General features: G+C 53.1%; 1 protein-coding gene across 2 annotated transcripts in view; it reads left to right on the forward strand.

Moving 5' to 3' along the window:
- LOC134345112 (organic solute transporter subunit alpha-like) overlaps window positions 1-12,709 on the forward strand; it is a 51,251-nt gene that overhangs the window by 27,063 nt on the left and 11,479 nt on the right. For both annotated transcript variants that reach the window (XM_063045284.1, XM_063045285.1), the window contains 4 exons: window positions 174-247; window positions 1,716-1,874; window positions 9,419-9,530; window positions 12,090-12,236. In XM_063045284.1, the coding sequence (XP_062901354.1) occupies window positions 174-247; window positions 1,716-1,874; window positions 9,419-9,530; window positions 12,090-12,236 (492 nt within the window). The remainder of the gene's footprint in view (window positions 1-173; window positions 248-1,715; window positions 1,875-9,418; window positions 9,531-12,089; window positions 12,237-12,709) is intronic.

Raw genomic sequence — 12,709 nt, forward strand, 5'->3', positions numbered from 1 at the left:
AACACAAGCAGATGGAGCGTCCGTGCTGTACAGCAACCCAGCTGGGATGTCAGGCAGGGTCTAGAAACAGGAGGGTGGCCTACGCGGATGTACATCCAGTGGAGAGGTTACCTGCGCACTGCGGACTCTTCCCCGATCTCACCGACTCTCTGACTCTCTGCTCCCTCCTACAGGTCTTCACTATCACATCCTGCCTCGGTCTCTGGGTCCCACGCGCTGTGATGTTTGTGGACATGGTAGCAGCTACGTGAGTGCGTTTGTTACAGTCAGAGAGCCTGAAGTGCAGTCGTGACCCTCAGACACGGGCCTGTCCCTCAAACACGGGCCTGTCCCTCAAACACAGGCCTGACCCTCAAACACGGGCCTGTCCCTCAAACACAGACCTGACCCTCAAACACGGGCCTGTCCCTCAAACACAGGCCTGACCCTCAAACACAGGCCTCTCCCTCAGATACAGGCCTGACCCTCAAACACGGGCCTGTCCCTCAAACACAGGCCTGTCCCTCAAACACAGGCCTGACCCTCAAACACAGGCCTCTCCCTCAGATACAGGCCTGACCCTCAAACATGGGCCTGTCCCTCAAACACAGGCCTGACCCTCAAACACAGGCCTCTCCCTCAGATACAGGCCTGACCCTCAAACAGGCGCCTGTCCCTCAAACACCGGCCTGTCCCTCAAACACAGGCCTGTCCCTCAAACACAGGCCTGACCCTGAAACGTGGGCCTGACCCTCAAACACAGGCCAGACCTTCAAACATGGGCCTGACCCTCAAACACAGACCTGACCCTCAAACACAGGCCTGACCCTCAAACACAGGCCTCTCCCTCAGATACAGGCCTGACCCTCAAACATGGGCCTGTCCCTCAAACACAGGCCTGACCCTCAAACACAGGCCTCTCCCTCAGATACAGGCCTGACCCTCAAACAGGGGCCTGTCCCTCAAACACCGGCCTGTCCCTCAAACACAGGCCTGACCCTGAAACGTGGGCCTGTCCCTCAAACACAGGCCAGACCTTCAAACATGGGCCTGACCCTCAAACACAGACCTGACCCTCAAACACAGGCCTGACCCTCAAACATGGGCCTGACCTAAAAAAAATACCAGCCTGACCTGCAAGCACAGGAAAGACCCGCAAACCCCGGCCTGATGCTTAAGTACAGCCTAACCCCAAAGTACAGACCTAAAATGCAGCACAATTGTTAAAACATAAACTCAGTGCTAAATGCAGCCTGGCACTAATACGTAATTGACATTGCACTGTACAAAGTATATTCCAGAACACAGGCCTGCTCCACTTCTCTGACACAGACACTGAGCTAGACAGAGGCACACACTGGAAACACTGACCTTAAAACACAGGTCTGACCCTAGTACACAGCCCCAATCCCAACACACAGTCCTGACTCCAAAACACAGGTCTGACCCTAGTACACAGCCCCAATCCCAACACACAGTCCTGACTCCAAAACACAGGTCTGACCCGAATACACAGCGCCAAGCTCAACACACAGTCCTGAATCTAATACACAGAACAAATCACAATACCCAACCAACCCTGACCCTAACCATAAAATGCTACCCTAATTGCGACCTTGTCCCCTGATCCTACACTTTGTCCTTGACCGCGCCATTCTGCCTGAGCCTGACCCCTGACCCTGCAGGGAGGGCTGTGATTGGTGGGATCTGACTGCTCCTCACTCCTCGTTCCACAGGTACTTTGCCGTCTGCTATTACCTGCTGCTGTTGGTCATCGTGCAGGGCTACGGTGGGGAGGACGCGATGCTGGAGCGCCTCGCGACGGACTGCGTCAGGATCAGCACGGGTCCTTGCTGCTGTTGCTGCCCCTGTCTCCCCCGCGTCCGGGTGACCAGGTGAGTGACCGGGGTCGGGGTTCACTGTCTCCCCCATGTCCGGGTGGTCGAGGGTCACTGTCTCCCCCGCGTCCGGGTGACCAGGTGAGTGACCGGGGTCGGGGGTCACTGTCTCCCCTATGTCCGGGTGGTCAAGGGTCACTGTCTCCCCACGTCCGGGTGACCAGGTGAGTGACCGGGGTCGGGGGTCACTGTCTCCCCCATGTCCGGGTGGTCGAGGGTCACTGTCTCCCCACGTCCGGGTGACCAGGTGAGTGACCGGGGTCAGGGGTCACTGTCTCCCCACGTCCGGGTGACCAGGTGAGTGACCGGGGTCGGGGGTCACTGTCTTCCCCATGTCCGGGTGGTCGAGGGTCACTGTCTCCCCACGTCCGGGTGACCAGGTGAGTGACTGGGGTCAGGGGTCACTGCCCACGTCCGGGTGACCAGGTGAGTGACCAGGGACTGGGTGCTGGGGCCTGGGGCCGCTGCAGGGGACAACGGTCAGTCAGTGACACTTCACCCGTGCCATTCATCAGCCTCCCCTGTTCCACGCAGCCCGTCATTATGCAGGCCTTCCTCGCGTTTGGCCGTACAGCCAGCCAGCGCTAACAAATTCCAGCTGAGATGGTAAATGAGGTCCGGTCTCTGATGGGGAAAGGATCTCACAGGCTCAGTTTGACTGTTACCCCCAGTCTGGGTAATTACTCCATTTTTCCCTCTTCATTGATGACGTTTTCTTCTCCATCTTCTGTAATTCTCCCCCTCCCCCTTCATTGTTTGTCTTGTCACCACTTTGGCCTCTTACGTCTTCTCCTCACCTGCCCATCACCTCCCCCTGTGCCCGTCTTCCTTCCCTTTCTCCTACAGTCCATTCTCCTCTCCTATCGGATTCCTTCCTCCCCAACCCCGACCTTTCCCACCTATCACCTCCCAGCTTCTTACTTCATCACCCACCCCCACCCACGTGACTTCACCTTTCAGCTTCTAGTTTGTCCTCCATTCCCCCCACCCCATCACCTTCTTACTCTGGCTTCTTCCCCCTTCCTTTCCAGTCCTGATAAAGGGGCTTGGCCCAAACCATCAACTGTTTATTCATTTCCATCAATGCTGCCTGACCTACTACCCATTCTGGGTAACCTGGTTTTCCATCCTAACTAACACCAGGCGGTGTACATTGTAGCCTGGTAAAAGCTTATAAACAATGAAGGACTTTAACTAGAAATATTCAAGTCCCAACCATCTCCCCCACCCCCAAGGGGAGACTTCAGGAAAGGGTTCTGGAACAGACCCACAAAGGATTCTGGTGCTGCCCTCCAGTGTTCGCTCAGTGCTGCCCTCCAGTGTTTGCTTGGTGAAAGAACAAGCTGGAGAGGTACTATCTGCAGTCATACCACTCAGAGATTTGGGTGCTATTTCTTTCTTTGTGACTTTTTGTTTCAGAGATTGTAACTATATGTGCCATTTGTGTATGTGCTGTTTCCTGTTGGTTGTGTTTTTTGCACTTTCACCCCAGAGGGATGCTGTTTTATTTGGCTACATTAAATGATAATTAACAAACAACAGAGCTAAAGGCATGGCTGCTAATGACCGAGCAGATTTTATCAATGGACCATAGAAACTATCCTGTCCAGATGCGTCTCAGGACAGCATAGGAACTGGCCCTTCAGCCCCTCAGGGGGATATATCTTCCCGTCAACATCAATTTTTATTGGTGCACCGCAGAGAGCATCCTCAATACTAAAGGTTCTGCTATGCTGGAAATCCAGAGCAACACACACAAAACACTGGAGGAACTTCCTTGCTTCAGTGGTCGGTAAGTTGATGGAGAAGATCCTGAGAGTCAGGATTTATGAACATTTGGAGAGGTATAATATGATTAGGAATAGTCAGCATGGCTTTGTCAAAGGCAGGTCGTGCCTTACGAGCCTGATTGAATTTTTTGAGGATGTGACTAAACACATTGATGAAGGTAGAGCGGTAGATGTAGTGTATATGGATTTCAGCGAAGCATTTGAGAAGGTACCCCATGCAAGGCTTATTGAGAAAGTAAGGAGGCATGGGATCCAAGGGGACATTGCTTTGTGCATCCTGAACTGGCTTGCCCACAGAAGGCAAAGAACGGTTGTAGACGGGTCATATTCTGCATGGAGGTCAGTGACCAGTGGTGTGCCTCAGGGATCTTCGTGATTTTTATAAATGACCTGGATGAGGAAGTGGAGGGATGGGTTAGTAAGTTTGCCGATGACACCAAGGTTGGGGGTGTTGTGGATAGTGTGGAGGGCTGTCAGAGGTTACAGCGGGACATTGATAGGATGGAAAACTGGGCTGAGAAGTGGCAGATGGAGTTCAACCCAGATAAGTGTGAAGTGGTTCATTTTGGCAGGTCAAATGCGATGGCAGAATATAGTATTAATTGTAAGACTCTTGGCAGTGTGGAGGATCAGAGGGATCTTGGGGTCCGAGTCCACAGGACACTCAAAGCTGCTGTGCAGGTTGACTCTGTGGTTAAGAAGGCATACGGTGCATTGGCCTTTATCAATCGTGGGATTGAGTTTAAGAGCCGAGAGGTAATGTTGCAGCTATATAGGACCCTGGTCAGACCCCTCTTGGAGTACTGTGCTCAGTTCTGGTCACCTCACTACAGGAAGGACATGGAAACCATAGAAAGGGTGCAGGGGAGATTTACAAGGATGTTGCCTGGATTGGGGAGCATGACATATGAGAATAGGTTGGGTGAACTTGGCATTTTCTCCTTGGAGTGACGGAGGATGAGAGGTGACCTGATAGAGGTGTATAGGATGATGAGAGGCATTGATCATGTGGATAGTCGAAGGCTTTTTCCCAGGGCTGAAATGGCTAGCACAAGAGGACACAGTTTTAAGGTGCTTGGGAGCAGGTACAGAGGAGATGTCGGGGTAAGTTTTTTACTCAGAGAGTGGTGAGTGCGTGGAATGGGCTGCCGGCGACGGCGGTGGAGGTGGATACAATAGGGTCTTTTAAGAGACTACTGGACAGATACATGGAGCTCAGAAAAATAGAGGGCTATGGGTAACCCTAGGTAATTTCTAAAGTAAGGACATGTTCGGCACAGCATTGTGGGCCAAAGGGCCTGTATTGTGCTGTAGGTTTTCTATGTTTCTATGTTTCTAACTCAGCAGGTCAGGTAGCATCTATGGAGAGGAATAGAGAGTCAAGGTTTCGGGACGAGACCTGACAAAGGGTTTCGGGACAAGACCCGACGAAGGGTCTCAGCCCGAAACAGGAATAGAAGGAATCCTGTCTGGATGCTCATCAGCTTAGAGTTCAGGAACCGACCCTTCAGTCCTCAGGAGGCTAAAGAAATCTAACGTGTCCCTGGCGATTACAATCAATTTTCACCCGTGTAACATCGAGATCATCCTTGTAATACCAGCAACACACATCAAAGTTGCTGGTGAACGCAGCAGGCCAGGCAGCATCTATAGGAAGAGGTACAGTCGACATTTCAGGCCGAGACCCTTCATCAGGACTAACTGAAGGAAGAGTGAGTAAGGGATTTGAAAGTTGGAGGGGGAGGGGGAGATCCAAAATGATAGGAGAAGACAGGAGGGGGAAGGATGGAGCCAAGAGCTGGACAGGTGATTGGCAAAAGGGATACGAGAGGATCATGGGACAGGAGGTCCAGGGAGAAGGAAAAGGGGGTGGGGAGGGGAAACCCAGAGGATGGGCAAGGGGTATAGTGGGAGGGACAGAGGGAGAAAAAGGAGAGTGAGAGAAAGAATGTGTGTATATAAATAAATAACAGATGGGGTACGAGGGGGAGGTGGAGCATTAACGGAAGTTAGAGAAGTCGATGTTCATGCCATCAGGTTGGAGGCTACCCAGACGGAATATAAGGTGTTGTTCCTCCAACCTGAGTGTGGCTTCATCTTTACAGTAGAGGAGGCCGTGGATAGACATATCAGAATGGGAATGGGATGTGGAATTAAAATGTGTGGCCACTGGGAGATCCTGCTTTCTCTGGCGGACAGAGCGTAGGTGTTCAGCAAAATGATCTCCCAGTCTGCGTCGGGTCTCGCCAATATATAGAAGGCCACATTGGGAGCACCAGGCGCAGTATATCACCCCAGCTGACTCACAGGTGAAGTGTCGCCTCACCTGGAAGGACTGTCTGGGGCCCTGAATGGTGGCAAGGGAGGAAGTGTAAGGGCATGTGTAGCACTTACATAGAAAATAGGTGCAGGAGTAGGCCATTCGGCCCTTCGAGCCTGCACCGCCATTTATTATGATCATGGCTGATCATCCAACTCAGAACTCCGCCCCAGCCTTCCCTCCATACCCCCTGACCCCTGTAGCCACAAGGGCCATATCTAACTCCCTCTTAAACATAGCCAATGAACTGGCCTCAACAGTTTCCTGTGGCAGAGAATTCCACAGATTCACCACTCTCTGTGTGAAGAAGTTTTTCCTAATCTCGGTCCTAAAAGGCTTCCCCTTTATCCTCAAACTGTGACCCCTCATTCTGGACTTCCCCAACATCGGGAGCAATCTTCCTGCATCTAGCCTGTCCAATCCCTTTAGGATCTTATACGTTTCAATCAGATCCCCCCTCAATCTTCTAAATTCTAACGAGTACAAGCCCAGTTCATCCAGTCTTTCTTCATATGAAAGTCCTGCCATCCCAGGAATCAATCTGGTGAACCTTCTTTGTACTCCCTCTATGGCAAAGATGTCTTTCCTCAGATTAGGGGACCAAAACTGCACACAATACTCCAGGTGTGGTCTCACCAAGGCCTTGTACAACTGCAGTAGTACCTCCCTGCTCCTGTACTCGAATCCTCTCGCTATAAATGCCAGCATACCATTCGCCTCTTTCACCGCCTGCTGTACCTGCATGCCCACTTTCAATGACTGGTGTATAATGACACCCAGGTCTCGTTGCACCTCCCCTTTTCCTAATCAGCCACCATTCAGATAATAATCTGTCCTATTTTTGCCACCAAAGTGGATAACTTCACATTTATCCACATTAAATTGCATCTGCCATGAGTTTGCCCACTCACCCAACCTATCCAAGTCACCCTGCATCCTCTTAGCATCCTCCTCACTGCTAACACTGCCACCCAGCTTCGTGTCATCCGCAAACTTGGAGATGCTGCATTTAATTCCCTCATCCAAGTCATTAATATATATTGTAAACAACTGGGGTCCCAGCACTGAGCCTTGCGGTACCCCACTAGTCACCGCCTGCCATTCTGAAAAGGGACCGTTTATTCCCACTCTTTGCTTCCTGTCTGCTAACCAATTCTCCACCCACACCAATACCTTACCCCCAATACCATGTGCTTTAAGTTTCCACACTAATCTCCTGTGTGGGACCTTGTCAAAAGCCTTTTGAAAATCCAAATATACCACATCCACTGGTTCTCCCCTATCCACTCTACTAGTTACATCCTCAAAAAATTCTATGAGATTCGTCAGACATGATTTTCCTTTCACAAATCCATGCTGACTTTGTCCGATCATTTCACCGCTTTCCAAATGTGCTGTTATCACATCCTTGATAACTGACTGCAGCAGTTTCCCCACCACCGACGTTAGGCTAACCGGTCTATAATTCCCCGGTTTCTCTCTCCCTCCTTTTTTAAAAAGTGGGGTTACATTAGCCACCCTCCAATCCTCAGGAACTAGTCCAGAATCTAACGAGTTTTGAAAAATTATCACTAATGCATCCACTATTTCTTGGGCTACTTCCTTAAGCACTCTGGGATGCAGACCATCTGGCCCTGGGGATTTATCTGCCTTCAATCCCTTCAATTTACGTAACACCACTTCCCTACTAACTTGTATTTCGCTCAGTTCCTCCATCTCACTGGACCCTCTGTCCCTTACTATTTCTGGAAGATTATTTATGTCCTCCTTAGTGAAGACAGAACCAAAGTAATTATTCAATTGGTCTGCCATGTCCTTGCTCCCCATAATCAATTCACCTGTTTCTGTCTGCAGGGGACCTACATTTGTCTTTACCAGTCTTTTCCTTTTTACATATCTATAAAAGCTTTTACAGTCCGTTTTTATGTTCCCCGCCAGTTTTCTCTCATAATGGATAAGTGCCAGGAGGGAGATCGGTGGGGAAGGATGGGGGGGACAAATGGACAAGGGAGTCGCGTAGGGAGGGGTCTGGTATGGCAGAGCGGTTGCTGCACATGCCTATCACGAGTTCATAAACCTCTGCAATATAATGCACTGGACAGGCAGCATCGTCCTCCCAGAGGACATAACATCTGAGGGCATGCATTCACGTTGAGATGGGCTCATTTCAAAGGAGATGTGAGGGGCAAGTTGTTTTACACAGAGAGGAGTGGGGGCCTGGAATGTGCAGCCTGGGGTGATGGTAGAGGCAGAAACATTAGAGACATTTAAGAGACGTTTAGGTAGGCTGATGAATGTGAGGGAAACGTCAGGATAGGGACATTGTGTAGACAGAAGAGAATAGTTTGGTTGGCCATTTAATTAGTAATGTAATTGGTTCAGCACAACATTGTGGGCTAAAGGGCTGTACTGATCTATGTTCTAAGTTCTAATATTGCCCCAGTCTGCTTCACTCCAGGGAAAACAATGCAGCCTGTCTACCCTCTCCTTATTCTGAAGTCCTCCAGTGTGCAGGCAACGCGCCAGTGAATCATTACTGGCAGCATATAAGGATGGATAAGATTGTCCTGATGGAGGGTCTCGCCCGAAACGTCGACTGTTTATTCCTCTCCATAGACGCTGCCTGACCTGCTGAGTTCCTCCAGCATTTTGTGTGTGTATGTGTGTGCGTTGCTCTGGACTTCCAGCATCTGCAGAAAGTCTTGCGTTGATGAAAAGTTTCTGCACATTTCCAGCTTAATGACAGCCTTCTCACCAGCACAGCGCACTGTTCACTCGGACCGTGCTGAATTCCCGCAAATATGAAAAATGAGCAAATTACTTACCGGGAAGAACAATAAAGTGGGTTTGCGGTCGGGACCAGCAGCCGGGTGGAGCAGCAGCGCCACGGAGTGGACTCATGCAGTACTGCAGCTTCACGCTGGCGTGTCGGGTGCGCTCAGCAGCGCCGCCAACTGTGACGCCGTGGTACTGCAGGCGGAATGTTCAAAAGCTGTTTAATGCCGTTCAACACACACAAAATGCTGGAGCAACTCAGCAGGCCAGGCAGCATCTGGGGAAATGAGTAGACTGTCGACGTTTCAGGACGAAACCCTTCACCAGTCTTGATGAAGAGTCTTGACCTGAAATGTCGACTGTTTACTCTTTTCCATAGATGCTGCCTGGCCTGCTGAGCTCCTCCAGCATTTTGTGTGTATTGCTTGGATTTCCAGCATCGGCAGATTTTCTTTTCCTTTTGATTGAACCTACCAACCAGTACGTCTTTGCACTGTGCGAGGAAACCAGAGCACCCAGAGTAAACCTGTTCTGCGTCTGATTATATCCACTGTATTTTGCACCGTGCCCCAGAGAACGTTGTTTCATTTGGCTGGATACAAGTGTGTGATTAAATGATAATTAAATATCAACTGGAATTTTACTCCTCCTTTCAGAAAGAATTTTAGGCTGTTTGTGCTGGGAACTTTCCAGGTGGCATTCCTGCGACCTGCCCTGTTCTTCCTGGGGGTAGTCTTGTGGACAAATGGCCTCTATGACCCAGATGATGTGAGTAGGTGGACATCCCTCCATAACCCTCCTCCATCCCATCACACACTCCATCATCACCGTCCCATCACACACTCCCTCCGTCCCACCACACACCCCCTCCGTCCCATCACACACTCCCTCCATCCCATCACACACTCCCTCCGTCCCACCACACACCCCCTCCATCCCATCACATACTCCCTCCATCCCACCACACACTCCCTCCATCCCACCAGACACTCCATCAGCACCAACCCATCACACACTCCCACCATCCCACCACACACTCCCTCCGTCCCATCACACACTCCCTCCTCACCGTCCCACCACACACTCCATCAGCACCAACCCATCACACACTCCCACCATCCCACCACACACTCCCTCCATCCCACCAGACACTCCATCAGCATCAACCCATCACACACTCCCACCATCCCACCACACACTCCCTCCATCCCACCAGACACTCCATCAGCACCAACCCATCACACACTCCCACCATCCCATCATACACTCCCTCCATCCCATCACACACTCCCACCATCCCACCACACACTCCCTCTGTCCCATCACACACTCCCTCCTCACCGTCCCATCACACAGTCCCTCCATCCCATCACACACTCCCTCCTCACCGTCCCATCACACACTCCCTCCATCCCATCACACACTCCCTCCGTCCCATCACACACTCCTCCATCATCACTGTTCCATCACACACTCCCTCCGTCCCATCACACACTCCTCACCGTCCCACCACATACTCCCTCCGTCCCATCACACACTCCTCACCGTCCCACCGTCCCATCAGACACTCCCTCCGTCCCATCACACACCCCCTCCGTCCCACCACACACCCCCTCCGTCCCATCACACACTCCCTCCGTCCCACCACACACTCCTCACCGTCCCACCACACACTCCCTCCATCCCATCACACACTCCCTCCGTCCTACCACATACTCCCTCCGTCCCATCACACACTCCTCACCGTCCCACCACACACTCCCTCCATCCCATCACACACTCCCTCCGTCCTACCACATACTCCCTCCGTCCCATCACACACTCCTCACCGTCCCACCACACACTCCCACCATCCCATCAGACACTCCCTCCGTCCCATCACACACTCCCTCCGTCCCACCACACACTCCCTCCGTCCCATCACACACTCCCTCCATCCCACCACACACCCCCTCCGTCCCATCACACACTCCCTCCGTCCCACCACACACTCCCTCCGTCCCATCACACACTCCATCATCAGCATCCTATCACACACTCCCTCCGTCCCACCACACACCCCCTCCTCACCGTCCCATCACACACTCCCTCCGTCCTACCACACACTCCCTCCGTCCTACCACACACTCCCTCCGTCCCACCACACACTCCCTCCATCCCATCACACACTCCTTCCGTCCCATCACACACTCCCTCCGTCCCACCACACACCCCCTCCATCCACACACACACTCCCTCCTCACTGTCCCATCACACACTCCCTCTGTCCCACCACACACACCCTCCGTCCCATCACACACCCCCTCTGTCCCACCACACACCCCCTCCGTCCCATCACACACCCCCTCCGTCCCATCGCACACTCCCTCTGTCCCACCACACACTCCCTCCGTCCCATCACACACTCCATCATCACCGTCCTATCACACACTCCCTCCGTCCCATCACACACTCCTCCATCCCATCACACACCCCCTCCGTCCCATCACACACCCTCCTCCGTCCCACCACACACTCCCTCCGTCCCATCACACACTCCCTCCGTCCCATCACACACTCCATCATCACCGTCCTATCACACACTCCCTCCGTCCCATCACACACTCCCTCTGTCCCACCACACACCCCCTCCTCACCGTCCCATCACACACTCCCTCCGTCCCATCACACACCCCCTCCGTCACACCACACACTCCCTCCGTCCCACCACACACCCCCTCCGTCTCATCACACACTCCTTCCGTCCCATCACATACTCCCTCCGTCCCACCACACACTCCCTCCGTCCCATCACACACCCCCTCCGTCCCACCACACACCCCCTCCGTCCCACCACACACTCCCTCCGTCACATCACACACCCCCTCCGTCCCACCACACACCCCCTCCGTCCCATCACACACTCCCTCCGTCCCATCACACACTCCCTCAGTCCCACCACACACCCCCTCCGTCCCATCACACACTCCCTCCGTCCCACCACACACTCCCTCCGTCCCACCACACACCCCCTCCGTTCCATCACACACCCCCTCCGTCCCACCACACACCCCCTCCATCCCATCACACACTCCCTCCGTCCCACCACACACCCCCTCCGTCCCACCACACACTCCCTCCGTCCCATCACACACTCCCTCCGTCCCACCACACACCCCCAGGGTGATTCTCCCTCCACATTGTTCTCCGCAGTAATGTCACGTGTGCCTCTTTACCCCATTTGTCACCCTGTCGCCGGCTGAGCCTCTCATCCCCACCGCCCCAGTCGCTGGTATTCACTCTGGCCTCACAGAGCTCTAATTCTGCCGCACACCCTGCATTTCTCAGTGGTCGTCCTCCAGCATCTTCCTGTGGATAAACCTTTTCCTGGGAGGCTCCACCATCGTGGGGCTGTGGCCTATCTCTGTCCTGTTCCGACATTCCAAGCTCCTCCAGGCTGACCAGAACCTGGCGTGCAAGTTTGGGCTGTTCCAGGTGAGTCAGTTGCTACGTTGCCCTTCCAAGGAATGGTTGGGATCCCTGAGAATGGCGGTGAGGAATCCTGGGGAAATCCTGGGTGTGGTCAGGAAATCCCAGGCGCGATGGGGAAATTCCAGGGGTTGATGGGGAAATCTCGCGTGTGGTAGGCAAATCCCAGAGGTGGTCAGGACATACCGCACGTGTTGGGGAACCCAGGGTGTGATGGGGGAACCCGGGGTGTGTTGGGGGAACTCAGGGTGTGTTGGGGTAACTCAGGGTGTGTTGGGGGAACCCAGGGTGTGTTGGGGGAACCCAGGCTGTGTTGGGGTAACTCAGGGTGTGATGGGGGAACTCAGGGTGTGTTGGGGTAACTCAGGGCATGATGGGGGAACTCAGGGTGTGTTGGGGTAACTCAGGGCGTGATGGGGGAACTCAGGGTGTGATGGGGGAACTCAGGGTGTGATGGGGGAACCCAGGACATGTTGGGG

Source organism: Mobula hypostoma, chromosome 4, assembly GCF_963921235.1.
Source record: "Mobula hypostoma chromosome 4, sMobHyp1.1, whole genome shotgun sequence".
Taxonomy (NCBI): domain Eukaryota; kingdom Metazoa; phylum Chordata; class Chondrichthyes; order Myliobatiformes; family Myliobatidae; genus Mobula; species Mobula hypostoma.